The sequence below is a fragment of the Psammomys obesus genome, unplaced genomic scaffold, assembly GCF_907164565.1.
Source record: "Psammomys obesus unplaced genomic scaffold, mPsaObe1.curated_primary_1811, whole genome shotgun sequence".
In the NCBI taxonomy this organism is placed as follows: Eukaryota; Metazoa; Chordata; class Mammalia; order Rodentia; family Muridae; genus Psammomys; species Psammomys obesus.
The window spans coordinates 7,562,998-7,590,523 of record NW_026594428.1 but is presented as its reverse complement, the minus strand read 5'-3'; the positions used below and the strand labels follow the sequence as shown (position 1 = coordinate 7,590,523).

The 27,526-nt window shown below is 38.0% G+C and overlaps 1 protein-coding gene across 2 annotated transcripts in view; it reads right to left on the bottom strand.

The window, feature by feature from the left end:
- Cdh12 (cadherin 12) overlaps nucleotides 1-27,526 on the bottom strand; it is a 402,089-nt gene that overhangs the window by 80,082 nt on the left and 294,481 nt on the right. For both annotated transcript variants that reach the window (XM_055619002.1, XM_055619003.1), the window contains one exon: nucleotides 6,211-6,398. In XM_055619002.1, the coding sequence (XP_055474977.1) occupies nucleotides 6,211-6,398 (188 nt within the window). The remainder of the gene's footprint in view (nucleotides 1-6,210; nucleotides 6,399-27,526) is intronic.

The following is a 27,526-nucleotide window of genomic DNA, read 5'->3' as shown; positions in this document are numbered from 1 at the left end:
CCTCCAAAAAAAGCCCTGGACCAGATGGCTTCAGTACAGAATTCTACAAGACCATCAAAGAAGTGCTAACACCAATTCCCCTCAAACTATTCCACAAAATAGAAACAGAAGGAACACTACCAAACTCATTCTATGAAGCCACAGTCACCTTGATACCTAAACCACACAAAGATCCAACAAAAAAAGAGAACTTCAGACCTATCTCTCTTATGAACATTGATGCAAAAATACTCAATAAAATACTTGCAAACTGAATCCAAGAACACATCAAAGATATCATCCACCATGACCAAGTAGGCTTCATCCCAGGCATGCAAGGGTGGTTCAACATACGGAAATCCATCAATGTAATCCACCACATAAAAAAACTGAAGGAGCAAAACTACATGATCATCTCCTTAGATGCCGAAAAAGCATTTGACAAAGTCCAACACCCATTCATGTTTAAAGTCTTGGAGAGATCAGGGATACAAGGCACATACCTACAGACAGTAAAGGCAATATACTGCAAGCCTATAGCCAACATCAAACTCAATGGAGAGAAACTTGAATCAATCCCACTGAAATCAGGGACAAGACAAGCAATAAAGGAGATCAAGGGGATACAAATCAGAAAGGAAGAGGTCAAAGTGTCACTATTTGCAGATGATATGATAGTATACATGAGTGACCTCAAAAATTAAACCAGAGAACTCCTTCAGCTGATAAACACCTTCAGCAAAGTGGCAGGATACAAAATCAACTCAAAAAAATCAGAAGCCCTCCTGTATACCAAAGACAAAAAGGCTGAGAAAGAAATTAGGGAAACAACACCCTTCACAATAGCCACTAATAACATAAAGTACCTTTGTGTAACTCTAACCAAGCAAGTGAAAGACCTGTTTGAGAAAAACTGCAAGTCTCTGAAGAAAGAAATCGAGGAAGATCTCAGAAGATGGAAAGATCTCCCGTGCTCATGTATCGGTAGGATTAAATAGTGAAAATGGTTATTCTGCCAAAAGCAATCTACAGATTCAATGCAATTCCCATCAAAATACCAACTCAATTCTTTACAGACCTTGAAAAAAAGATTCTCAGCTTCATATGGAGAAACAAAAAACCCAGAATCTCCAAACCATCCTGTACAATAACAGATCATCTGGAGATATCTCCATCCCCGATCTCAAGCTGTACTACAGGGCAACAGTAATAAAAACAGCATGGTATTGGCATAGAAACAGAAAGGAGCATCAATGGAACCGCATAGAAGATCCAGAAATAAACTCGCACACCTATGAATACTCTGTATTTGACAAAGAAGCCAAATCCATTTCATGGAAAAAAGACAGTATATTCAACAAATGGTGCTGACCAACTGGATGTCTACATGCAGAAAAATGAAAATAGATCTATATTTATCACCCTGCACAAAACTAAAGTCAAAGTGGATGAAGGACCTCAACATAAAACCAGATACTTTAAATCACTTGGGGAAAAAAGTGGGGAACAGCCTAGAACTCATTGGTACAGGAGACATCTTCCTGAACAGAACAGCACAGGCTCTAAGAGCAACAATCAATAAATGGGACCTCATGAAAATGAAAAGCTTCTGTAACGCAAAAGACACAGTCATCAAAACAAAACGACTGCCTACAGATTGGGAAAGAATCTTCACCAACCCTTTATCTGACAGAGGGCTAATATCCAGTATATATAAAGAACTAAAGAAGTAGAAAAACAACAAACCAAGTAATCCCATTAAAAAATGGGGAACAGAGCTAAACAGAGAATTCTCGATAGAGGAATATCGAATGGCAGAGAAACACTTAAAGAAATGCTCAATCTCATTAGCCATTAGGGAAATGCAAATTAAAACAACCCTGAGATTTCACCTTACACACATCAGTATGGCCAAGATGAAAAACTCAAGTGACAACACATTCTGGAGAGGTTGTGGTGAAATGGGAACCCTCCTCCATTGCTGGTGGGAATGTAAACTGGTGCAACCACTTTGGAAGTCAATCTGGCGCTTTCTCAGACAATTAGGAGTAGTGCTACCTCAAGACCCAGCTATACCACTCATAGGTATATACCCAAAATTTGCTCAAGTACACAACAAGGACATTTGTTCAACCATGGTTGTAGCAGCTTTATTTGTAATAGCCAGAACTCAGAAACAACCCAGATGTCCGTCAACAGAGGAATGGATACAGAAATTTCGGTATTTTTACACAATGGAATACTACTCAGCAATCAAAAGGGAGGAAATCATGAAATTTGCAGGCAAATGGTAGGATCTAGAAAGATCATTCTGAGTGAAGTATCCCAGAAGGAGAAAGACAAACTTGGTATATACTCGCTTATATAGACCTACAAGATATGATAAATATAATGAAATCTACACACCTAAAGAAGATAATCAAGAAAGTGGACATGGGTGAAGATGATCAATCCTCATTTAGAAAGACAAATGGGATGTGTATTGAATGTATGACAGGAGTCTACCTCAAAAGGCATCTGAAAGACTCTACCTAGCAGTGTTTCAAAGCAGACACCAAGACTCATAATCAAACCTTGGCAGAGTGCAGGGAATCATATGAAAGAAGGGGAGATAGTATGATATAGAAAGGATAGGAGCTCTACAAGGACCAAATATATCTGGGCACAGGGTCTTTTCTGAGACTGACACTCAACCAAGGACCATCTATGGATATAACCTAGAACTTCTGCTTGGATGTGGCCCGTGGTAGCTCAGTAACCAAGTAGTTTTCCAAAGTAAGGGGAACAAGGACTATTTCTAACAGGATCTCAAGGGCAGGCTCTTTGTCCCCCCCCCCCAGGGGAAGAGCAGTCCTGTTAGGCCACAGAGGAGGACTTTGCAGCCAGCCTTGAAGATACCTGATAAAACAGGGTCAAATGAAAGGGGAGGAGGTCCTTCCCTATAGTGGACTTGGAAAGGGGCAGGGAGGAGACCAGGGAGGGAGTTGGGGAGGGGGAGGGAATGAGGGAATGGGATACAGCTGGGACACAGAGTTAATAAATTGTAACTAAAAGAAAAATAGAAATTAAAAAAAGAAATGTTTGATGAATAAATGAATTGAATATAAAATTATTCCTTTTTAAAAATATTGACAATTAGTAAAATAACATTCAGTTTGAGTGTAACAGAATTTGTATTGCACATTAAAAGAAGGTATGCATATGATCTATAATTCAGTTTGAGTTCAACAGTGTATATGTTGTACACTAAATAAAATGGGTATTTTCTTTTTTGGGAGGGACATGTGTTTTTGTTGTGTGCATGTTGGATGTTTGCGTGTAAAATACATGACTGCATGAACATGATCACATTTGAAAGAGTTTTCTTCTGATGTTCTCTATCTTGTTTTTAAAATAATATTGCTACTAAAGTTTTAAGAATTTTATGCAATGCATTATTCATTCATGAACCTAGGGGTTGCTCCCTATGTAGATAATAGGTTAGAAGTTACAATGTTCTACCTGTCTCTCTCACTCATCACTGGAGTAACAGGGCATGATGTCATCCTGTACTTTATGTGGTGCTGTAGAACTGAATTCAAGTCTTTTTACTTGAATAGCAAGCCCTGTAACAAATGAGCCATCTCCTTAGCCCCAAGGATCATTTTTTCATACTGTTCTGAATTTAGAATCCCTATTATTGGTCTGAGTATGCAAGCTGCATACCTCAAATGTGTTCAACAAAGTATTTTCCCATTCACACAATACTTCTCATTCTTATTCAAGATAATCTGAAAGCACATATGTTTCAGTAAATATTTTTCTTTGCATTTCAATTCCCCCCACACACTTTGTCTTCCTACCAAAGTTCTGTTTCCATTGCTGCTGTAAAATACTGTCAAAGAAAGTAATTTTTAAAAGGAAAGAATATGAGTCTTAGCATGAACTCAGTGATAGGCTTTCTGATCACCTCCCCCTGGGGTGGAGGATGCAGCCTTGCTAGGCCACAGAGAAAGACAATGCACCCAGTCCTGATGAGACCTGATAGGCAAGGGTCAGATGGATGGGGAGGAGGACCTCCCCTATCAGTGCACTAACGGAAAGGCATAGGAGGAGAAGAGGGAAGGAGGGTGGAATTGGGAGGAGATGAGGGAGGGGACACAGCCGGGAAAAATATTGAATGAATTGTAATAAAATAATAATTAAAATAAAAAAGAAGGAATAATTTGACCCATACCTTCAAGCTTTATTTATGATGGCAAAGTTCAGTTAGCATGAACTTTTAAGAAAATAGGCATATCCATCCTTGTCAAAAGTAGGGAAATATATTAACACATGTATGCTAGTTTTCAGCTCAGTTTTTTCACTCTTGTACAATCCATAATCTCTGTCTAAAAAATAGTGCCACCCAGAGTTGGCCAGCCTCCCTAACTTGAATCACCAAGTTAATAATGAAAACTCTTCATAAACTTGTCCAGAAATAACATAATCTTGGTAAATCCTCATTGAAATTACCAAGTGATTCTAGATTGTGTCAAGGTGATAAATATAATTTACATAACAACCATTTGTGTCGTCAAGTTAACCAAGACAGCACTTTAAGCCATAACCTTTTACCTCTTACTATCTCATAACTAAAACACAGAGAAGCTTTTAAAGTCCTATGCTCATAGAAGTTCTAATATTTCAAAAATTCTACCGGAGTAGAAGAACCTTAAAATATATATACATAAATGAAAGAGATCTAAATAGAATCATCAAATAATGAAGGAGAGAAAGCCCCAGAAATTTATTTTAACTAAATGAAACTTATGGTGCTGAGAATGGGTTACATTAAATTGATTTCTTGATCAAATGGGACCCTTGGAAATCTCCAGACAACTCATGCTATTGCCAAAGCTATTGGTTGTACAAACTGATAAGACTAAGAATTGACAAGAACAGCAGTTTAAACTCTGCTGGTAGCATTCAATCGCTGTTCTATTCCAGAATTCCAAACTTTTCAACATTCTTCCCACTAAACTTTTTAACATACTAAACTATATATCCGGGGTCATTATAGAAATAATTCTACTTCTTCATATTTATTTCTTAGTTATGATTTCATAACTTAGTTATATATTTATAGGTTTCCATGGTCATGATGAAATTCCCATACAAAACTAAGCTTAATAGAGAATGAGATTACTTGGCTTATAATTCCAGGTTATGTCCATTTTTGCAAATAAGTCAAGTCAGGATACTTTTGAAACAACTGGTCACAAAATATCCAGCAAAAAAAAAAAAAAGCAGAAAATGTATAATTAGTACATATATGCTAATACTAATTTTAACCTGCTTTTTCTAAACTTACACAATCTAGAATCTGCTGCCTAGAGAATAGTACTGTACTTACTTAGCCAGTCTTCCCATAGCAATTAACATAATAAAGAAAATTCCGTACAGACATATCCAGAAGTTAACATAAACTAGAGTCACTCATTCAGAATGCCTTCCCAAATTATTCTATATTGTGTAAACCTGACACAATACTAAACATCATACAAAACACAGAATTAATGTCATACTTTCTTTCCACTTTCTGCTGTAGGTATTTTTTTTTTTTTTGTCATTTTATGGTTTGTTCTTTGTCACTGTCTGCTTCCATGCACCTTTTTTCATTCTCTCCCACTACCACAACCCCAACTCCTGTTCTCTAGCATCCAATGCCTTTATATCCTGCATTTTATCCATCTAAGATGGCATTCCTTAAAAATGACATCAACTCTTACTCATATTATCAATTACATATTTATATATTCTGAGTAATCACAAACTTGATAATCTCAACTATGTTAGTGTAAGCAATTGCCTCTATGCCTCATCTAAAAATGAATCTTAACATTATGAAGGAATTGAGAATGTCATTTGTCAAAATAAGAAATCTTACTATACTGAAAATGTACACCTGCAAGCATAAGAATATATTGTGTTACTTCAAAATTAATATATCGCTAGTTGCAGCACTTGGGGAAGCAGAGTAAGGCAGATTTCTGAGTATGAGGCCCTCCTGATCTATAAAGTGAGGCCAGGGCAGCCAATGTTACACAGAGAAATCCTGTCTTGATAAACCAAAATAATAATAATAATAATAATAATAATAATAATAATAATAATAAAGTACTCTAGATGAAGAAAAAAAATAACTATTGTTTTTCCTGCTTTTTCTTTTTTATTTACTATTTCAAACTGTCCAAAATTTAGTTTATGTACCTTTTTCAATTTTATGATTCCTTCTTGTGTATCTTCGTCTGTGACAATGTCAAACAAATTTCCCCCATCTCCTGGAACAATGTTGTATTCAATTTCTGCATTTTTTCCAAAATCAGGATCCACTGCTCTTATTCTTCCAATTGCTGAGCCAATAGGAGAAGACTCGGGAACTTTCAGATGGAAGATGCCTAATAAATGATACATAATTTACAAAGGCAAAGCAATCAGTAAAGTATATAATATCACCCTGATTTAAAATATAAATAGTAAATCAAATTTAAAACTTTGTAATATAAAATGAAAGACAATTGACAGTTTAAAGGCTATAGTTATGATCATTATGATTATTCTTCACTATTTAATTTGGAATGTCCTGATGAAGAATTTTAACTGAGCACAAGGCATGATACAGTAGGATAAAGCAGAATTACTTTCAGAAAATATTCATGTGCCACTTGTACCTAAATGGAATAAATATTAAAAATGATCTTAGAAGCATCCACAGTCAATATCAATGAGAGCAATCAATACCAATAAAACAATATAGGATGCAAAAGCATAAAGAGAATCTAGATAAACACATAACTACATAGATAGATTACTAGGGTAGTCATTAAAAACATCTATATTTAGATTCTTTTCTAAATCTGAGTTATATTTTCAAGAATAATAAATACAATAATTGTAAGTGAAGCAAAATGGTCTGTAAGAATGATCTTTACATAGTCTCAAGATTATAATTCATGGTAAGCTTAAATATAGAATACTTAATAAAGATAGTGAGTTCAAGACATTCTAATATATATTAACTTGTATTAATTTACTAATGCTAATAAATACTTTTATATATTATTTAAGTCAAGATAAAAATTGATGACCCTATTAATTTTAGTATTAAAATGAAAGAGAATAAAGCTGCTATGAACATGGTTGAGCAAATGTCCATGTTGTGCACTTGAGCACATTTTGGATATATGCCTAGGAGTGGTATAGCTGGATTTTGAGGAAGCACTATTCCTAATTTTCTGAGAAAGCACCAGATTGATTTCCAAAGAAGTTGTATAAGTTTACATTCCCACTAGCAATGGAGGAGGATTCTCATTTCTCCACATCCTCTCCAGCATGTATATTCATTTGAGTTTTTGATCTTACTCATTCTGATGGGTGAAAGGTGAAATCTCAGGGTTGTTTGATTTGCATCTCCCTGATAACTAAGGATGCTGAGCATTTCTTTAAGTGTTTCTCTGCCATTCTATATTCCTCTACAGAGAATTCTCTGTTTAGCTCTGAAACTCATTTTTTAATCGGATTACTTGATTTGTTGCTTTTTAGCTTCTTTAGTTCTTTATATATTCTGAATATTAGCACTCTGTCAGATATAGGGTTGGCAAAGATCCTTTCCCAATCTGTAGGCTGTCCGTTTGTTCTGACAGTGTCCTTTGCTTTACAGAAGCTTTTCAGTTTCATGAGGTCCCATTTATTGACTGTTGATCTTAGAGTGTGTGCTGTTACTGTTCTGTTCAGGAAGTTGTCTCCTGTACCAATGAGTTCTAGGCTCTTCCCCACTTTTTCTTCTAACAGATTTAGAGTATCTGGTTTTATGTTGAGGTTGTTGATCCACTTGGACTTTAGTTTTGTGCAGGGTGATAAATATGGATCTATTTGCATTTTCTTACATGTAGACATGAACTCGGTGGCTGGCTTTTTGACCACCTTGCCAGGCCACAGAGGAGGACAATGGAGCCAGTCCTGATGAGAACTGATAAGCTAGCATCAGATGGAAGGGGAGGAGGACTTCCCCTACCAGTGGACTTGAAGAGGGGCATGGGAGGAGATGAGGGAGAGAGGGTGGGATTGGGAGAGAAGGAGGAAGGTGGCTACAGCCGTGACACAAAGTGAATAAACTCTAATTAATTTAAAAAATAAAATAAAATAAATTCTCAAAAAAAAAAAAAAAACGAGAATGAAAATTACTATGCCTACCACCAAGTGGAGGACTAATATTACTGTGAAATTTCTATTGAATCAGAATATATTGCAAATCCTATAAAATATTGTAAGACTATGAATGAAAAACTGCATTATAAATACAAATTTTTGTCAAGTTAAAAACTGGATTTTCATTTAACAATATGACACTGATACAGTATAATATTTATTTTACTGAAATTCTGTGTGTTGTCTCTAAAACCATATTAGTGTTTTAGTCTATGTTCTGTTCAAGCCATAATAAGGAAAGGATGAGAATGGCACAGCAAAATAAAACACAAATGTCAAAGTCTTAATTTTTTTACTGACATTTCAATTTCGAATTGTATTAATAGACTTTAGACAACACTTTTCCATGAATGAGACTAAAATAAACAAGGGCAAATTGAGACTCATATTGTTTTGCAAATGGCCATGCAGGATAAAAGCAGATATTCAAGTAGAGTCAAACTTTTGTAGCTAAAGTAGTGTAGCAGAGGGCTACCTGACTTTGTCCCCTACTTTCTGAATGAAAATGAGGATATGACTACAACTAGATATCATTAAGAAGGTTTTATTGTAAGTATCAGTAAGGTTTCAGACTGATTTGAGCCATGAGAGAGGAGAGGTAAAAGTAGCAAGAAAGGAAGAAAAAGAGACACCAGGATTAAAAATGTACCAAGACAGGAGCCAAGGACCATGAGGATAAGAAAGAACTTTTTTTTTATTAGTTACATTTTATTAACTCTGTATCTCAGCTGTATCCTGCTCCCTCATTCCCTTCCAAAGCCTTTCTTCCTCCCTCATCTCCTCCCTGCCCCTTTCCAAGTCCACTGATTGGGGAGGACCTCCTCCCCTTTCATCTGACCCTGTTTTATCAGGTATCAGGACTGAACATTCTGGTTGAAGGGCTAGGAGAAGGGAGAAGAAGAGGAAGGGAGAGACAGGGAGGAGAGCAGGGAAGGAGCACCCTTGGGATGTAAACTAAATACAGTTAAGTAAAATAAAAATTTTAAAAAGAGAAAGACAAAGAGAGGGAGAGGAAAAAAAAAGCTTAACCAAAATAGATGAGTTTTTATAGAACCAGAAACTGGGGAGATAGAAGGACAGTCAATCCCATTGGCTGGAGAATTTTAGAGTACGAAGTGGGGTGAGAAGTGCTCAGAGATTCACAGTTACTGAGTGAAACCAGGAGAACTAGCCATCATCTGGTTTAATGTGTTAAACTGGCATCTCAATCATTTGTCCTGGGGTTCCTTCGAGATCCCATGAGGAATAAAAATCTTTTTTATTTTATATATTATACCAAACTTCTATTGAGAAATGCCTGAGACATTGGCAAGCACAAGTTACCTGAGATTTTCATTAATGTGTCAAGAAATCAGAGACTATATTTAAAGTATACTAAACTTCTCAGAGAGAAAACACAAGACAAATGGTAAAACGCAGCGTATGTGTTATTTTTTTTCCTTTTACTTTCAATATCCAAAGAAACACTGGTTAATAGCATGATTTATATCATGCGCATGTCTGAGTAATCGTGATTGAGATAAACCATCCAAAGACACACCACATCACTTGAACTGATGGATGAGCGCATGTACTGCAACCATACAACCAACCCATCAGTACTAATGGGAATGGTCCTCAGACTTTCCTGGTGACACAGAGAAATGCAGGTCTGTGCTGAGCAGCCTTCCACAAATCTTCCTCTGTCAAGATATAAAACACTTGTTGCTAAACGTACCAGGTAAATAACTGACAGCCAATCTGAGAGCAACATGGAACTGTGGTATGTACTGGATTTCATCAGACAGTGAATAACAGTGAGGGCACAGATGGGTGCATCTGCTAGAGGGCAGGGCGAATGTATAGATGCAAATCTGAAAATAGGAGGAAGTTGGAAAAATCCCAGATGCCCGTCAGTTGAGGAATGGTTACAGAAATTGTGGTACATCTACACAATGGAATATTACTCAGCAATAAAATCAAGGAAATCATGATATTTGCAGGCAAATGCTGGGAATTAGAAAAGATCATCCTGACCTAGGTATCCCAGAAGCAGAAAAACACACAGGGTATATACTTACTCATAAGTAGATATTAGACATATAATATAAGATAGACATACTAAAATCTGTACACCTAAATAAACTAATTAAGAAGGAGGACTTGGGCTAAGATACTAAATCCCCATTCAGAAAGGCAAAGAGGATGGACATCAGAAGAGTGAGAAAACAGTGAACAGGACAGGAGCCTACCACAGAGGGCCTCTGAAAGGCTCTACCCTGCAGGGTATCAGAGCAGATGATGAGACTCATAGCCAAACTTTGGGTGGAGTTCCTGGAATCTTTTGAAAGAAGGGAGAGATAGTAAGACCTGGAGAGGACAGGAGGACAGAGGACAGGAGCTCCACATGGAGAACAACAGAAAAAATTCTGGGCACAGGGGTCTTTTCTGAGACTGATACTCCAACCAAGGACCATTCATGGAGATAACAGAACCCCTGCACAGGTGAAGCCCATGGTGGATCAATGTCCAAGTGGGTTCCATAGTAATAGGAACAGGGACTGTCTCTGACATGAACAGATTGGCTTGCTCTTTGTTCACTTCCCCCTGAGAAGGGAGCAACCTTAAAAGGCTACAGAGGAAAACAATGCAGCCACTTCTGATGAGATCTGATAGACTAGGATCAGAAGAAAAGGGAGGAGGACTTCGCTCATCAGTGGACTTGGGGAGACACATGGGTGGAGTAGGGGGAGGGAAAGCAGGACTGGGAGGGGAGGAGGGAAGGAACTACAGGGGGGATACAAAATGAATAAACTGTAATTAATAAAAATAAAAAAATCAAAATGATGCTGAGATTTCATTTTATACCCAACAGAATGGGTAAGATCAAAAATTCAAGTGACAACACATGCTGGAGAAGTTGTGGAGAAAGAGGAACCCTCCTCCATTGCTGGTGGGAATATAAGCTCATACAACCACTTTGGAAATCAATCTGGTGCTTCTGGAACAATTAGGAATAGTGCTACCTCAAGATCCTGCTATTCCACTCCTAGGCCTATATCCAAAAGATGCTCAAGTATACAACAAGGACATTTGCTTAACCATGTTTGTAGCAGCTTTATTCACAATAGCCAGAACCTAGAAACAAACCAGATGTCCATCCATGGAGGAATGGGTACAGAAATTGTGGTACTTTTACACAATGGAATACTATTCAGCAATTAAAAACAAGGAAATCATGAAATTTGCAGGCATATGGTGGTACCTATACAAGGTCATCCTGAGTGAGGTATCCCAGGAGCAGAAAGACAAACACGGCATATACTCACTTCTAAGTGGGTACTAGACCTATAAGACAGGATAAACGTACAAAAGAAGATAAAGAAGAAAGAGGACCTGGGGTAAGATGATCAATCCTCACTTAGAAAGACAAATGGGATGGACATTGGAAGTAAGAGAAAACAAGTAACAGGACAGGAGCCTACCGCAGAGGACCTCTGAAAGACTCTACCTAGCAGTGTATCAAAGCAGATGCTGAGACTTATAACCAAACTTTTGGCAGAGTGCAGGGAATCATGTGAAAGAATGGGAAGTTAGTATGACCTGGAGAGAACAGGAGTTCCACAATGACCAAACATATCAGGGCATAGGGGTCTTCTATGAGACTGTTTCTCCAACCAAAGTCCATGTATGGATATAACCTAGAACCCCTGCTCAGATGTAGCCCATAGTAGCTCAATATCCAAGTGGGTTCCCTCGAAAGGACTATTTCTGACATGAACTCAATGACTGGCTCTTTGACCTCCCCCCAACCCTGAGGGAGGAGCAGCCTTGCTAGGACACAGAGGAGGACATTGCAGCCATTTCTGAAGATACCTGATTAGGGTCAGATGGAAAGGGGAGGAAGACCTCCCCTGTCAGTGGACTTGGAAAGGGGCAGGGGAAAGATGAGGGAAGCAGGGTGGGATTGGGAGGGAATGAGGGGGGGGGGGCTACGGCTGGGATGCAAAGTAAATAACCTATAATTAATATAAAAAATAAAAATTTAAAAAATTTAAAAAAATTAAAAAAAAAAGAAAAATAGGAGCCTGTAACTCAAAGGCTGTAGAATATCTGTTTACAGTTTCCCATCCATTCATGGATGGTAACTTCAAATTATAGGTTATGTTCATTGGGTAGCTTGTGATTTGAAAAGTTAACATCATTTTTGTTTTTCAGTAACTAATAAGGGAAGTGATAGTCTGGAGTCATATCTAAGAGATTATAGGTAGTGAAGGTGAATTGTCAGAACTGAGACCTTTCAATGTGTGTGGGAAGGGACATTTTAAATTCTGAAAGGTCATCTAAAGGTCATCAGGAAATCCAGACTAGAGATGAATGCCTGCCTTTATAAGGCAATATGCTGAGATATGAATTTCCTGTTTTATAGAATACCATTTTATGAGGCCAATGGCTGTAAATCTGAAGACAGCTATTCTTTGTAGCACTCTATCAATATAAGGTATGTTGTGAGAGCAGATTGTCCACACTGGTATGTCCAAAATTCAATTATTATCTAGCGGCACTGGAAAGCTTTTGATGAATAGGAAAAAATTCACTTTTCATCAGTGATTGACTTCATACATTGCCCTCAGTAGGAATGTTTCAGAATTAAGATATAATTGAAATAAAGCAGTGGCTCATGCCTTCCACATTCTTGCACAGAGCTTTTAGTACCTATAAAACAAAAAGCATAGGACTGTGGTTTTTCTGATCTTTACATACAAGGCATATAATTTTATTGAGTTAGGAGACATCCACATTAATTAAGAGAAGTATATTCCAAAAAAGAAAAAAAAAAAAAGAAAAAGAAAAAATCTATTACATCTTGTGATGAAGTCTACTGAAAATGGGAGAAGTCAGTGAAACTGTATATTTGTCATGTCAGGTTGTTTAGGCTTCATCTGTTTAGTTCCAATGAGTTGACATTTTATCATTACTAGAATCTCAACAGCAATAAAGCTGAGGTCATTCAGATTAATTTAAAACTCTGAAGTAATGCACAACTGTGCCAAAGCTGGATCAGCGTGATGCACAGTGTAATTACCCTGCCAATATTTCTAGTCACCTTATTTTGATGAACATAAGCATCTGAATGGTGATACCTGTACAACACAAATTAAGAAATAAAAGCAGGGGTAAGAAATTGTTCTCCGAGTCAGTTGAATATATACTTACATTTTTATCACATATACACATTATGCTTAACAAAGTCACCATTTCCCTGAGAAATGGAGAAAATTTTATGCAGGAGATTATATGGAATTTCAGTGATTGATTCTCTAATTTCTTACAGACAATGTTCTCTGTTATTTCCACTGCAATAAACATAGCTGCTAGCTATAGGTTAATTCACATTCTTTCAATGAATGTGCCATCTGAAAAATTATAGTTTATATGTGGATTATTAGAATTTATCCTCTAGGGAGAGAGAGGAAGTCAGACTCTATAGCCACCCAAGGACAAAGCTTTAAAATATATTTTCTTTCATTGTTTTCTTCAAGAAAATTAACAAGTATAAATGAAGAAAATAATATATATGTTGATCTATGTGCATGCATACTTCAATTTATATTATTTTTGCGTAAGTATTTAATTTATAAAACCTGTAATAAGAAACTGCACAGATGAATTATAAAATACCATAACATTTGGCAAAGTGAGAAGCAAAAATTGAATAATTCATTACCATATTCTTTTCAAAACACAGCATGTATATAGAAAAAAATAGGAATTCAAAGTTCAACTGTACTTAGAAGTTAGTCCTTCCTGTACCCAGGAGTATGAAGCATGCCTGTACACTATCAATAATAGCAAGATGCTAAGAGGGAGACATATGTGTTTGGGATTAAGGAAAGTGCTTGACTGACACAGAAAAGGCTTTGTTTTGGTCTCCAGCAACACAAAAATTAAACTAAATTGAAGTAAATTAAAGTAAAATAGAGTGTAAATATTACATTACTGGCAATAACAGAAGGCTTAAATTATTCACTTTGGATTCATAAAAATACTAATAACTTTCAGTAATCAAAAACATATAGTAAATAATTATATTTGAGTATAAAATTCAGAACATACACAGCTACTGAATATTTGATTAAGTGATTGAATTTAGACATTGCTCCAGTGATAATCCTCCAGTGTCTCTGACTTACTACCTAATTGTTTATGTACAGAAAGTAGCTTTTTTCTGTTTATTTTTGTTTTATTTATATTAAAAAATGACTGCAAGCTATAGGAAACATTTGTGGATATATTGAGTTAAGAAATTTTCAGAAGCCTTAAGAAAAGTCAGCTTTCTAACTTACATAAAACAAAAATGTAATATATTTATAGAAAAGAGTCTAAGTTCTCTATTATTACACTGATGGAGTTTATGACCCAGCATCATGGATAACTAAGCTGCTCCATTTCATGGTTCTAAAGTGACACAAATGCTCTACATAAAGTTGGCAATGCAACTCCATGTTTATGATATGTAGACTGCAAACGTGAGCAATGTGGCATTAGGCCTGTGTGATCAGCTAGTGGAACACATTCCAGAATAAGCCAGATGACAAATTGATGTGATCATAATTTCCCGTCTCACTGTTTTTTCTATCACACCCCTGTGACCTGTCTACGATGGTAGAAGTCCTCCTGCACATTAGTATCTGCACAGTTGTATTTGCTTTCTAACACTAAAAACAGGGCTTATCATTTCAATATCAAATTATCCACTAACCTACATATTTTGCCATGTTCTCTTGTTAATGTAATTTGACCAAATCAACCCTCACATACTTACGACTCTCCAGAGAAGAAGAAAGTGGTTGACAGAGAAAATTGCAGAGATGGTGCCCTGGTATAGTATAAGCTATGCTCACCAATATGAATTGGACCATAAATATTCCTTGTAAATATACAGATAATTCTCTGTGAGTTTTATTTTAAACTAATATTCTTTCACCATATTTTGTATTTTTAATTTTACTACTTTATCAGTGGGTGATTTTGAATGGAGTTTGAAGGAAAACACAAAACGCTGTAGTTTCAACTTCCCAACACTTCAAATGCTGTCACATTAATGGTCTTATTTATATAAGCAGGCACTTAGTGAATCATATCTTTCAATTTAGTGTTTCATCACGCCTTTTCAGATTTTCTCAGCAAGTCTAAAGTTGATTTTATTCCCTGAATAAAATCAATGCTGAAATAAAATATCATCTATAGCAGAACTAACTATAATTTAATTGGAAGCATCTCTAATACTTTCCTTTTATTAACTGGAAATGCCCTTTATGCCTTATTAATTAGTACACAGTCTGTGTTTGACTTAGAACTTCTCCTTCCCTTCTGCAAGCCAACCATGCCAGCAGCAGGTGGGAAATTAATCTGGGCAAACTTGACAATTTTCTCTCTGTCAAGCTTCTTGTTACCAGCTTTTTGCTTGGGGTATTTCCATACTCTCATGCTGGGGAATAAAGCCACAGGATTAAGCTCTGAATGTCTGAATGTTCAGCTCTGAATGTACCACAGGCAGGGATGGCTCCTGACAATGTCTCCTCCAGAGCCCTCGATACAGTCACATTGCCTCTGTGATGACTGTGCACTCCCGTCAGCATCCATATCCCTCTGTGTTCCACTCACACCGAGGCCTCATTTTCGAAAGCTCTCTCTCTTGCAGATCTTAACATGACTCTGGCTTTATTTCCCTACTGAAGACGCATTCTTTACTTTCCTATTGTCATGTAATTAGTTATCCTAATAAAGTACATTCCTTCCCCTCTTTTTTCCAAGGACTTTTAACTTTCCTAAACACAAGGCAGATATTGTTACAGGAATCCCCCCCCCCATCATTGTCTAGAAAAAAAAAAAAACATATTGGATATTATTATTAGCTCTGGGCAAGTAGAAGGCTCTACCCACAAAACCCAGTGAGGGGAAGGCAATTTTCCACTTCCTTTATGATATGACAATATGGCTTTAGTCTCTCCACAGAACTCCTCTGGGCAATTTTTTCCCTTCACTCCTCACTGCATAAAGTGACGTTTTAATAACCATACATTACCAGTCCTTGAGTGATGGATCTAAATTTTAAAATCAAACTATTACTTTTATACTAATTTTGGAAATTTCATCTGGCCATTCAATACACATCTCAGCGTAGTATCATCATTGAGCGGTCCACATTGATTTCTTATCGTATCTTTATTGCTCTATGCAGCTTTATTTCCAATACCAATTGAGACTATCCTCATCTCTGCTTCTACACATTAAATGCCAGAAATTTGTAAACACTGAGATACTTATTGGAGAACCTATCTTCAAATTCTTCTCCATTGAGTTTGTGACAGAACCCACAATGTACTCATATTTGATCACATTGGGAATGGGATTTGATTACAGTTTCCCATTTTCTAAATTTGGTTCCAACTATATATTTCTCTTTCCAATAAAAAAAAAATCTTTTGTATTCCCAATTGTTACATGTATTTACTTATCCTGTTGTTTGAACACATGATTGTAATTTTTGTTTGTTTGCTTGCTTGCTTGCTTGCTTGAGAGGGCTGTCAGTAATGACTGCATGTCTGCCGCATGGGTTTATTCCAGGATTACTGTTGTAGTTTTAAAGAAAGACTCTACCTTGCCGTGTATCAAAGCAGATACTAAGACTCATAACCAAACCTTCGGCAGAGTGCAGGGAATCATTTGAAAGAAAGGGGAGTTAGTATGATGTGGAAAGGATAGGAGCTCCACAAAGACCAAATATATCTGGGTACAGGGGTCTTTTCTGAGACTAACACTCCACCAAGGACCATGGATGGATATAACCTAGAACCTCTGCTTGGATGTAGACCGTGGTAGCTCAGTAACCAATTGGTTTCCCATAGTAAGGGGAACAGGGTTTATTTCTGACAGGAACTCAATGGGAAGCTCTTAACCTCCCCAAACCCCAAGGGAGGAGCAGTCCTGTTAGGCCACAGAGGAGGACTTTGCAGCCAGTCCTGAAAATATCTGATAAAACAGGGTCAGATGAAAGGGGAGGAGGTCCTCCCCAATCAGTGGACTCGGAAAGGGGCAGGGAGGAGATGAGGGGATTGGAAAGAAACGAGGGAGCGGGATACAACTAGGATACAGAGTTAATAAAATGTAACTAATAAGAAAAGTTAAAAAAATAAAATTTAAAAAAGAAATGTAAAAAAAAATCATTCTTTTACATTGAAAGCTATCTGCTAATCAGTAAGTAACTTTACCTGTACTTTTCCTTGTGGCACATTGGAAGCACACATATCTGGACTGTCTCTGATATGCTAGAGCTATGCTTTCTCTAGACTTGAACACCCCTCTTTGATAACGTCTTTAAGAAGAAAGAAGTGATACATAAGTGTGTATTTGTATTGTATGGGATGATTAGAGGGAAAAAAAGATGCATCAGCACAAAAATAAGTTAAAATGATTTTAATCTACTTGTTCTGAGCCTGCAGCAGGAATGATTCAACTAAACCATGAATTACATGACTGTCATATTCCAAGAACCCTTACTTCAGACTCCCATTTAAATTGTCCTCTTCTTAATCAATTTATTTTTCTATCTTCATCATCAGTACTTTTTATACTTTAAGTCCACCTCTACGCATCTTTTGAGGTTTTTATTTATAAATTATTATCCTTTTAAATAATTTCTCTGAAAATCCCACAGTATTTCAGTCTAGACACATTGAGACTTAGTTTCGGAACTCTCTACAGCCTCCCCCCAAATTTCCCTCTTGATATCTGATTATCACAGTGAGTTCTACTAATATTGTCCCAGTTAAAATACCTGTAGTCCTTCTTCCAGAGCAAATCATCCATTAAAAATCCTAAAAGCAAACTACTGCTTACCAGAGAGTATCATATATAGAAATACCAGAGACTAGACAGTTCCTTCCTGTCTGTGTTACTAAAACAGTCTGCTAACTTGACTTTTCTTACTGTTTTTCTCTTCTCCCAGGGACATGTCTTTACCACACATCAGTGAAAATATAGGATCGCTCACTTACGTCATTCACAGATAAAAAAATTCATTTTTATTCTACCATAGTGATAACTTGGAAAGAAATGTATGAACCTTTTAGACAAACTATGTGTGTCAAAATGAAGGAAAGGAAGATACTTTTTAGAATACTGGCTATTGTTGAAGTAGATTAAATCATTATAGCAATCACTTATGTAGCTCTTTCCAATTTCTTTGTGATATTTTTAAGCATTTTATTAGAGTTGGTTAACTTTATCCTCAAATTAAGACTATGAGAAAGAAACTATTTTAATAACTCACTGATATTCAGATCCCAGTAAATGTTTAACAACCATATTGGTATAGGCACAGAGAGTAGGTCAAGACAATAATTTTAACCATGCATCCATTTTTATTGTGAAAAGATTCCAACCATCACCTTTAAAAAGCTGACTTTCTGATGCATTTGAACACAGATTTAAGAGATCTGCACAACTGACTTTGATGATTGGGTTGAGCAAACTACCAGTCAATAAAAATTAAGAAATACAGATGTTATAGCCTGAAGAAAGGGAGCCATGAGGTGGTATTTTTGATTTATTACAAAATTTTGCGTTCACTTTAGCCACATCACTTGATCTGGCTTTCTGTAAGTCAATAAAATATTGGACAGATGTATAAACTCATATAAAACATGAATGAATCAGAATTGTAACTTCATCACACCGCATTGTAAGAATTACAGTGTAAGTGTTTTTGCAAGTTATTTGTCTCTTTTCAAACCTTGAGCACCAAGTTTAAGTAAACTACCTTTGTTTTGTTTTGTTTTTTGGCAAAAAGAGGCTTATTGAATTTTAAATCTCTCATGTCACATTCTATCATATAAGGAAACAGGCCAGGAACTCAGGGAAGAAACATGGAGGCTGGAACATAGAGGCAGGAAGTAAAGCAGGAACTATGGAGGAAGGCTACTTACTGGCTTGCTCCTGTCCATTGCTAAGCCTGTTTTCTTTTTCAACCTAGGACTACTTGCACAGGGGTGGCACCAACCCCAGTGAGCTGGCCTCTCCCATATCAATCATTAATCAAGAAAATGACCCACTGACTTTCCTACAGACCATTGTCAAGGAAATATTCTCTCAGTTCATGTTCCCTACTCCGAGATATACCTAGTTTTGTGTCAAGTTAGCGACAACCACAACAACAACAAAACAGTAAGAGCAGCCAGAACATAAGCCAAAGCCTTAGGAGAATATGGTAGGTAGGGCTAGTTAAGTATCCAAGTGCAGAGTGTGTTTGCAGTCATTGTATACTGAGAGTTTTGTAGCTTTCACTAATCCATTATCTCTCAGCTCATACACTTTCGCAAGCAGAAGAATACTGGCTCAGAGAAAATGATAGTAGATTGTTCCAAAGTTAATCAGGCACTGAAATTTATGCCACTCTCTGAATCAGCTGAGATTTGAAGGCAAGGTTAGAAAGAGATGTTTCCTTTCACTTAAATGTGGTTACTTATAGAACTACTTTTTATTTATTTTTTTCTTCATGTATTTCATTGATATAGTTACAAACCATGAACTTAATGATTTGCAACAGTAAAAATTATTTTCTAGTAGTAAGAAATTAAAAAATATAATTGAGATTAGCTCAGGATCCAAGATGGTGGCGCCTGGAGTACACTCTTTCTGACCAGCAGCATAGCAGAATCGGCACAGTGATCAGCAGTCAGAACTCTCAGTCTTAAAGCACAAGCGATTGTGTTTCTCAGGTGAGAGGATACCCCACAGTGTGGGATTCAATCAACTTCAACTCACACATCTAAACCATGGAAGAGGTCCAGGTTCCACCAGGCAGCATGTTTGCCAGCCCAGAGCCACAAACCAGCATGCTCTAATCACTGTCCCAGACTAAACTGTGGGCCCCACAACATCAGAGTCTGGGATTTCCAGTTGAAAGATAACCTCACGGGGCAGGAAAGGATTGGGACTGACCATAGGTCAGCCAGATAATCCCTGGAAAAGAACTGGAGTCTGGCAGACATCCAATCGCCAGCAAGGCCCAGCAACGCATGCATGTGCCTGCATGTTCTATTCGCCATCCCAAAAAAAACAGCAGTCCCCAAAGAACAGTCTGTGTGTCCCTGTTGGGAGGAAACCCCACAGCATAGGGATTCTCAGCTCTAACGCTCAGGACATCCAACTCCAGAAGACTTTCTGGATCCACACAGGCTCTAGACTCTAGCCTTCTACTGTAGGCATGAGTGCCATGCTCACATGCCATTGATTACTGCTAAGGCAGAGGGGCAAACAGCTGCATCCTTAGACATACAAAAACCTGAGTGCCATTAGAACAGCCCTCATATACTACTCCAAGGTGCGACCAGCTAAACTGACAATACTGCAGGACTCCCTGGTTCTTCAAGAGGGCTGCACCCAACAATTACACCTTAAAAGCAACAACAGCAGCTCACTAAATTAAGAGCAAGAAACCCAGCAGCAGGGCAGCCATCTCCAGGACTTCTCCTGATGGGAAGAGAGCCTTCCTGAACACCACAGTTACCACACAGGTCCATATGCCTGAGGTGAACTGTGACAATTCCTGAGGAGCACCACCATTCAGTTGACCATACCCAAAAAGCTGAGCAGGTCTCCTTCAGAACCCCACCAAGTGGATTCTCCACAAACCAGGACCCAGCAGGCACCAGAAATAAACAGACAACACCTGCGGCAACGAGATTGGTTGAGGCCAGCAAGAAAACACAACCAACAAAAGGCAAAGCAATATGGCATCCACAGAATGCAGTTATCCAGGGGCAAGTAGCCCTGGACACCCTAACATAAGTGAACTTCAAGAAGATGACCTTACATCTATGCTTACGAACTGGTTAATGGAGGAAGCAAATAAAATGCGTAAAGAATTAGAGGAAGATAAAATAAAACAGATTACATTCATCCATAAAGAAATACAGGAAGATGCAGCCAAACAATTTGTGGTTTTCAGAGAGGAAATGATTAAATCACTGAAAGAAATAAAAGAAACAGAGGAATGGTTAAACAAACAGGTGAAGGAATTGAAGGAAAAACAGGAAAATACAGTCAGACATGTGAAGGAAAAAAAAAAAAGTTCAAGATCTGAAGATAGAATTGGAAAATTTAAGGAAAACACAAATGGAGAAAATCATGGAGAGGGAGAACCTAGGAAAGAAAACAGGAAATACAGAAGTAAGCATAACCAACAGACTACAAGAGATGGAAGAAAGAATCTCAGGTGTGGAAGATAAAATGGAAGAAATTGATGTATCCATCAAAGAAAATAATAAATCTAAAAATTCCTGACACAGACAGTCCAAGAAATACAGGAGAAAAAAAAAGAAATACAGGAGAACATGAAAAGACAAAACCTAAGAATAATAGGAATAGAGGAAAAAGAAGATTCCCTCCTCCAAGGCCAAGACAATATTTTCAAAAAATCATAGAATAAAATTTTGCCAACTTAAAGGAGAAGCCTATAGGAATACAAGAGGCCTACAGAACACCTAATAAATTAGATCAAAAAAGGAAATCCTCCTGCCACATAATAATCAAAACAGTAAGTATACAGAACAAAGAAAAAATACTAAAAGCTGCAAGGGAAAAAGGCCAAGTAACATATAGTGGCAAACCCATCAGAACCACACTTGATTCTCAGGAGAGACTATGAAAGCCAGAAGGGCATGGATGGATATCATGCAGACCTTAGGAGAACACAGATGTCAGCCTAGGCTACTATACCCAGCAAACTCTCAGTCCTTATAAATGGAGAAAACAAGATATTCAATGACAAAAACAAATTTCAACAATACCTACACAAATCCAGCATTACAGAAGACACTAGAAAAAAAAATACAACCCAAGAAAACACAGGAAATGAATAACCTCACTACAGCAAAACAAAAAGTTGCCAAGCACACAAACACATTGACATAGTCAACATCAAAATCAAAGGATCAAACAGCCACTGGTCATTAATCTCTCTCAACATCAATGGACTCAATTCTCTAAAAAAAAAAAAAAAAAAAGACAGACTAACAGTATGGATGCATATACAAGACCCAACAATCTTTTGTGTAAAACAAAAAAAAAAAAAAAAAAACAAAAAAAACGAAACAAAAAAAAAAAAACTTACCTAAGTCAAAAAATAGACATTACCTGAGAGTAAAGGGCTGGAAGACGGTTTTCCAAGCAAATGGACACAAGAAGCAAGCAGGAGTAGCCATTCTAATATCTAATGAAATAGACTTTCAACCAAAATTAATCAAAAGAGATGGAGAAAGACACTTCACACTCATCAAGGGAAAATTCCACCAGGAAGATATCACAATCCTGAACATCTATGCCCCAAATACAAGGACATTCACATTTGTAAAAGAAACATTAATAAATCCTAAATCACACATTGATCCCCACACATTATTAGTGGGAGACTTCAACACCACACTCTCAAGAAAGGACAGGTTAACAAAAGAGAAATTAAACAAAGAAAGAATGACTCTAACAGAGGTCATAAAACGAATGAACCTAACAGACTTCTAAGAACCTTTCATGCAAACAGAAAAGAATTTACCTCATTCTCAGCACCTCAAAGAACCTTCTCCAAAATAGACCATATTGTTGGTCAAATATCAAACCTCAATTGATACAAGAATATTGAAATAATCCCTTGTATCTGACCATCATGGACTAAAACTTGGCCTCAAAAACAACAGAAATAACAAAAAGACTACACACACACACACATGGAAACTGAACAACTTGCTACTAAATGACAGCTGGATCAGAGAAGAAATTAAAGTCTTCCTAGAATTCAATGAAAATGAAGGAACAACATACCCAGATTTTTGGGACATGATGAAAGAAGTGCTAAGAGGAAAGTTCATAGCACTAAGTGCTTTCAAGAGGAAATTCAAAACATTTCATTCAAGCAACTTGATGGCTCACCTAAAAGCCAAAGGAAAAAAAAAAAAAGAAATAGACACACAAAAAAATAGTAGACAGCTGGAAGTAATCATACTCAGAGCTGAAATCAATCATTTAGAAACAAATAAAACAACTCAAAGAATAAATGTAAACAAGAGCTGGTTCTTTGAGAAAATCAAGATAGACAAACCCTTACCCAAACTAACTACAAGACAGAGAGACACTATCCAAATCAACAAAGTCAGAAACAAAAAAGGGGATATAACCACAGACACTGAGGAAATCCAAACAATCATTAGGTCTTAAACCTAGAACTTCTGCTCAGATGTGGCCCGTGGTAGCTCAGTAACCAAGTAGTTTTCCAAAGTAAGGGGAACAAGGACTATTTCTAACAGGATCTCAAGGGCAGGCTCTTTGACCCCCAACCTACCCATGGGAGGAGCAGTCCTGTTAGGCCACAGAGGAGGACTTAGCAACCAGCCCTGAAGATACCTGATAAAACAGGGTCAAATGAAAGGGGAGGAGGTCCTCCGCTATCAGTGGACTTGGAAAGGGGCAGGGAGAAGACCAGGGAGGGAGTGTGGGGTTGGGGAGAGAATGAGGGAGTGGGATACAGCTGGGACACAGAGTTAACAAAATGTAACTAAAAAGAAAAATAAAATTAAAAAAAAAACTTATCCGCCACAAAATTTGAAAATCTAAAAGAAATGGACAATTTTCTTTACCGATTCCACTTTACAAAGCTGAATCAAGACCAGGTATATCAATTAAATAGTCCTATATCCCCTCAGGAAATAGAAGCGGTTATTAAAAATCTCCTAAAAAAAAGTCCAGGGCCAGATGGTTTCAGTGCAGAATTCTACCAGACCATCAAAGAAGAGCTAAACCCAATATTCTTCAAACTATTTCACAAAATAGAAACAGAAGAAATACTACCGAACTCATTCTATGAAGCCACAGTCACCTTGGTACCTAAACCTCAAAAAGACTCAACAAAGAAAGAGAATTTCAGGCCACTCTCCCTTATGAACATTGATGCAAAAATACTCAACAAGGTCCTTGCAAACAGAATCGAAGAACACATCAAAGATATCATCCGAGGGCGGAGCCAAGATGGCGACTAGCACACAAAGTTTCCGAGCTGTGGAAGAGATAAAGTTCTGAGTTGATGAGTGGAAGAACTTCTGAAGCCAGGGAAACAACAGAGAGACTTTCTAAACAACAGGGAACATCGCAGGAGGTGAAAACCTTGGTCTCCGGTCACCCAGGGACTTGTTTGGGGAAGGTGAGAAACGATCCTTTGATCTCTCAGCACTCCCCTCCCCAAGACCTCCCTCCTCCTTGGCACAGGGGACTCGCCTTTCTCAGCACAGACCTAACTGCCTGGGGCCTGCAGCCACTGAGGCGGAGCCCCAAGCCCATTATCGGCAAAGGCCAGCAGTACTGTGTCTCAGAGCCCCAGATTCACGCGCGGCGGCTGCACCATCCTTCCAGGGCCCGAGTCAGCTAGACGCCATACTAGCTCCGCAGGAGCGCCATCACTGATGGTACGGCCCGCCCAATCCCACAGTGACAGAGAATACGCTATATACTCACCAAAACCAGACAGAAACGCCATACAAGCTAGACACACCAGGCGCTGGGCCTCCGAAGCTTGGAGAGCGCAGTAAAGAGACCCCAGGACTTCCCAGAAAGCATCTGGACTAGCAACCCAGTCTCCAGTTACAATGGGACTTTCTAACCTGGTGGCAGAGCAGCACTGAGCTGGCGGGGCACTTCAGCCCTCCAGTTTAAGACTAACCGGGACCAAACCAGAGAACAGAAAGGCTGGTTACCCCGATTCCCACTGACGTGACCACCCTGAAATCTCCAGCTGCAGCAAGACCTCATAACCTGGCAGTGACAGCAGCAGGGAACTGGCGGAGCATATCAAAGAAGCAGGGCCAAACCAGAGAGCAGAGAGCCCAGATACGCCGATCTCTGCCAAGTGTCCTGCCTGTAAGTGAATGCACCCTTGAGAATCTGCAGCTCCACTGATCCTGGGTTCTTCTAAAACAGAAGCCAGGCATCAAACCCCCTCCCACCCATATACCCACTTTGGGAAACAGAGGGGCACTTGGAACATTGAAGTTCCTGCTCTGTGGGTCTAATTGAGGAGTTAAGGCAGTTAATGCCAGAAATTGTGCTGCGATCATCACTAGCGCCTGCGACATATACATTGCAGAGCCCCTCCCACACACTCAAGGGTTCAACATTAGCCATCACTCTGTCCCTGAGACACACGCCCACACCCACTTACACACACACACACACATACACACGCACGCACGCACAATTGCATTTGCCTCTGTTTGCGCCTGCGTACTTTCCTCCCACAGGTACAGCTAGTCCTCAGCATACGCTAAGGACACGGGACCTCTCTCAACATCCTGAAGAATTCTCCAGACTCGAGAGAGAGACAGTACCAGTCTGATCGGCAGAATCCAAAAACAAACAGGAAAGGTCTCAGATAAGCCAATGGCCAGGGGTAGGCAAAAGAACACTTCCAACATAAATCAGGACATCATGACTTCACCAGCAAACCCCAAAAACGATGGATACTCCAATTCATCAGAAGCACAGGAAAATGACCTTAAAGCCATGCTTGCTCAATTATTTGAGGCTCATAAGGAGGAAATGAACAAATCTTTCAAAGAGTTGGCCAGTCAATTGGAGGTAAAGAAAGAAGAAATAGACAAAACCCTTAAAGAAACACAGGCAAACATAGCCAAACAAATAGAGGCACAAGTAGAGAAAAAAATTAGTGGCATACAAAAAGGAAATGAACAAAGAAATAGAGTCCATCGTAGAGAGACAGGAATCCAAATTCAAACACATAAAAGAAATGGTGCAAGGCATGAAAACAGAATTAGAATCAATAAAGAAAACACAAAATGAGAAAACTCTTGAGCTGGAGAACTTGGAGAAAAGATCAGGAACCACAAAAGTAAGCATCACCAACAGAATACAAGAGATGGAAGAGAGAATCTCTGGAGCTGAAGACACACTTGCAGAAATTGATACTTCTCTCAAAGAAAAAGTAAAATCAGAAAAATTCCAATCACAAAATATCCAAGAAATCAAGGATGCTATGAAAAGACAGTATCTAAGAATAATAGCAATTGATGAAAAAGAAGACTCCAGGCTCCAAGGTCCAGAAAATATTTTCAAGAAAATCATAGAAGAAAATTTTCCCAACTTAAAGAAAGAGATGTCCATAAATATACAAGAGGCCTACAGAACACCAAATAGACTAGACCAGAAAAGAAACACATCACGTCACATCATAGTCAAAACACTAAATCTACAGAACAAAGAAAAGATATTAAAAGCAGCAAGGGAAAAAGGCCAAGTAACATATGAAGGTAGACCTATCAGAATCACACCAGACTTCTCATCAGAAACTATGAAAGCCAGAAGGGCCTGGGCAAGCATCGTGGAGACTCTAAGAGATCACAAATGTCAACCGAGACTACTATACCCAGCAAAGCTTTCAATCAACATAGATGGAGAAAACAAAATATTCCATGACAAAACTAAATTTACGCAATATCTATACAGCAAACCAACCCTACAGAAGATACTAGGAGGAAAACTCCAATCCAACGAAAACGAATTCACCCAAGAAAACAGGGCATACAGATAATATCCCAACAAAAATGAAAAGAAAACAAGCAATGAAACAAGGTAAGATCATCGACTCCATTACAAAAGGAACTAACATGCATTGGTCAATGTTATCTCTCAATATTAATGGACTCAACTCACCAATAAAAAGACACAGGCTAACAGAAGGGTTACGGAAACAGGACCCAACATTCTGTTGCATCCAAGAAACACACCTATGCAACAAAGATAAACACTACCTCAGAGTAAAGGGCTGGAAAAATGTTTTTCAAGCAAATGGTTCCAGAAAACAAGCTGGAGTAGCCATCCTAATATCTAATAAAATAGACTTTCAACCCAAGTTAATAAAAAAAGATAAGGAGGGCCACTATATTCTCATCAAAGGAAAATTCCAACAAGAGGACATCACAATTTTGAATATCTATGCCCCAAATACAAGAGCACCTACATTCGTAAATGAAACAATATTAACGTTTAAATCATACATTGATCCTAATACCTTAATAGTGGGAGACTTCAACACCCCACTCTCATCAAGGGACAGATCAACCAGACAGACACCAAATAGGGAAATAAAAGCACTCACAGAATCCCTAAATCAAATGGACCTAATAGATGTCTACAGATCTTTTCACCCAAACTCAAAAGAGTACACCTTCTTTTCAGCACCACATGGAACCTTCTCCAAAATAGACCATATAGT